This window comes from Penicillium arizonense (genome assembly GCF_001773325.1).
Source record: "Penicillium arizonense strain CBS 141311 chromosome Unknown PENARI_contig130, whole genome shotgun sequence".
NCBI classification, from domain to species: domain Eukaryota; kingdom Fungi; phylum Ascomycota; class Eurotiomycetes; order Eurotiales; family Aspergillaceae; genus Penicillium; species Penicillium arizonense.
Window position 1 is genome coordinate 6,320 of NW_019173407.1, and position 3,232 is coordinate 9,551.

Consider the following 3,232-nt stretch of genomic DNA (forward strand, 5'->3'; position numbering starts at 1 on the left):
TCGCCTTCACACCGTAAACGGCGGGAGTGCCTCAACCTCTCGCCGTCTACACGAAACGGTCTCCCATTACGACTGCACAGTTTTCTTGTCACAGGTGGGTTCGTCGCGCCCCTTTGCCATCTTGTGAACTTGCCCGATGCATCCAGCAGCTTCTCGAAGCGACAGCCGGAGAGTGCGACGAACTTACATGGCATGGCATGATTGGTGACTGCATTGCAGAAGAGAACTGGAAGTGATCTAGTTGGTAAGCTGGTATGATCACGATTCTTGTTTATCATCTGCTTCAACCGTACACTCGGGGGATTCTTCATGAACAACGTAAAGCACGACACCTCGTCCAACTGGATCACACTTGCTGACTCGGATCTCACAACAGGAGACACCCTCAGCTTCTCACACACGAATGCGAAGCGAGCAAATGTCTTGTCTGCTCGACCTCCCCTGCACCAACACCATCGTATACTCTGTTTCTTCCACATGACTACTGGTGGCATCGATGATCGCTACCTCGACTTTCTCCCAGTGGATTTAGTTCATCAGATCATGCTTTGGTATGCCTACCTGATGCAAGACCCAATGGAGCGTATAGCAGTGTCTGTCTCTCGGCATTTGAACACCCACATGGGGTAGCCTACTTGCGGCTTGAATCCCTGGCGTCCAGTGGGTGACCATCGTTGTCCTCAGATGGCGTCTGGCGTCTTTCGAGCCTGAAAATCTGAAGGCACCGGGAGGAGCCGATGTTTCGTCTTGCTAGAGTCGTATTTTCGTACACGGCGAGGTTGTTCGTCGAGTTTGCTTGCAAGGAGAATGTGAGGCGAAGTCCCGTCATCTCTAGCCGAGTGGACTAACAATAGCCATGTCAGCTTCGAATCGATGGACAAGACCGAGGACGGCCAAACGAAAGAGAGAACTCATGACCCAAGAACCACGTCTGTTAGAGTCCCCCTGATTCCTCTTCCTCTCCGCGTTGCTCAGCTTATCGACATATTCGAGCGAGCGGGAACCACTCGGACATACACGGAGCTGCATGCTATCACCATTGTTTGTCTTTTCCCTGTTAGACAGAAGCTTGGTGATTTGATTCCTGAGCCTGTGTTTTTCTATCCAAGCCCGAGCACTACGTGCAAAGCCCATACACTTTGAAGGTCACAGCAGCTGGAGGTCAGTCAAGCTATCCAGTATCCTTCGTCCATTGAGACCGTCGTCTAACATATCGCAACTGGCGGCCCAAGCAGGTCTTGCCAGCAAATCGCCGATTTCTCTACGTCTCTGAGCTCACTGTGCTTTGATCATCTATGATGTATTTATCATCGCGCCCAAGACGATATCTGGCATATCACTGTTGAGCAATTCACCGTGAAGGTGGGTTTGATGTCTGTAACAGCACCACAAGAGCCCTCGGGTTGTAGGACCTCTAAATGTCCCGTACAGCATATACTGAATTATCTACCCCAATAAGCGCTCATGTTATATTTGCTTGGAGAGGATTTGAGCGGATGCCTGCTAGGGTCACACGTGGATGAGAACACCCCTGTACAAATATCACCAGGTCCCGAGCGGCGATCGTGGAGAGTGTTTTACCAGTTCTGATCCCGGAGGGCTAGTTGGAAATCGACCGGGCTTCAATCATGCTATATCAGCAGCGGAGCATGCTGTATTGCATGACTCGGGAATAGGCACCACAGAAAAAAACGACTGTTTCTTAATCGCTGTAGTGGACTTTTACGAGAGATTGGGTGAACTATGAATCGGAAGTACTGACGGGGAATTATTCACAAATTTGCGACGGCTCCTACCTGTAGGAGCGAATCAGATATTCCCGAGCCAAAGCTACCAATGACATGTTAACCTCGAGAGAAAGAAACTCTCACTCTCGCAATCGCTCTATAATGTAGGCATTCTAGTGTAGAATAGGTTCGAGTGATTAGCAATAGTCATCTCAAGCAATTTCTTTGGCGACGCAAGAAACTGAGCCTACCGCATAATCATCTTGAATTGAACCCATAATTCGGATTTTCGAGACATATCACAGGGCTCTACACTTCGTAGTTCTGATCTTGAGTGTACAGTATATTGCGTGATCAGAGTTGCACAATTAGTTGGAGGCCGTAGTCAAGGCGTGACCAACAGGGATCAAAATTGCTTTGCAGAATCAAAAAAAAAAAGCAATTGAAGTTTCTATGATGTGGGTGACATGGCAAGAAACCGCGCTGCCTCCATGGGACGTTGACCACCCCTCCCTTCACCGCCCGACCGTTCACAACAGTGATGTTTCGGTACACACATTTCACCACATCGACATCAACACTGAGCAACAACACACCAACACCAACTCTCGCCATCTCTCACCAACTCTCTTCAACACACATCAACACTCACCAACTCTCACCATGTTGATTATTAGGTGATGCTTCAGTGTTCATGTTATTGAGGGGAGTTGATTGTGTGTTGTGTTGCATGTTGTCTAAGATACAAATAGGCTGGTGAACAGGTATATATGTATGCACGTGATCCCAGCCTCATTATTATCGCAGCAACTCTCATAAACACACATCAACTCTCACCAACTCTCATAAACACACATCAACACTCACCAACTCTCACCAACACTCACCAACACTCACCAACTCTCACCAACACTCACCAACACTCACCAACACTCACCAACACTCACCAACATCACAACAAACATCCAAAACAAGCATCCTAACACAACAGTCTCGTCTCCGTTTGCTCTACAATGGGAGTGCCAGCTCCATTACGGCGAAGGGACTATCGGACCGCAAACTATCAATGCAGAGCAATTGGGAATACGCCCTTCGGTAACAAGGACACTTCAGTTGTAATTTATAATTTTGGGCATTAAATTTGGGATGATCTATCTAGGGCTCATTCTATCTATCCGATACTGATCCTTCGGAATACAAAACAGACGAGGAAGATGTTGGGCAGGTCTTTGCTTCTTCGAATACTCTTGAATACTCGAATACTGGTCCCCAGCACCACGGAGAGGTGCCTGCACATTGCTAGGGAGCCATAGCAAGTCATTGGCGAGCCAAGTTTTGCATGACTGAGCACAATTTTACAGTCACAGGGCTCATTGGCTGTGAGGGAGCGCATTTTTACAGTCACAGGGCTGTTTGGCTGTGAGGGAGCACATTTTTACATTCACAGGGCTCATTGGCTGTGAGGGAGCACATTTTTACAATCACAGGGCTCATTGGCTGTGAGG

General features: G+C 48.2%; 1 protein-coding gene across 1 annotated transcript; it reads left to right on the forward strand.

The window, feature by feature from the left end:
• Positions 1-309: 309 nt before the first annotated feature.
• On the forward strand, positions 310-754 carry PENARI_c130G10775 (uncharacterized protein; the record flags this gene model as incomplete). Its single annotated transcript, XM_022637966.1, has 2 exons — positions 310-626; positions 685-754. 2 exons carry the CDS (start codon positions 310-312, stop codon positions 752-754), a joined length of 387 nt encoding a protein of 128 aa, XP_022482178.1.
• Positions 755-3,232: the final 2,478 nt, after the last annotated feature.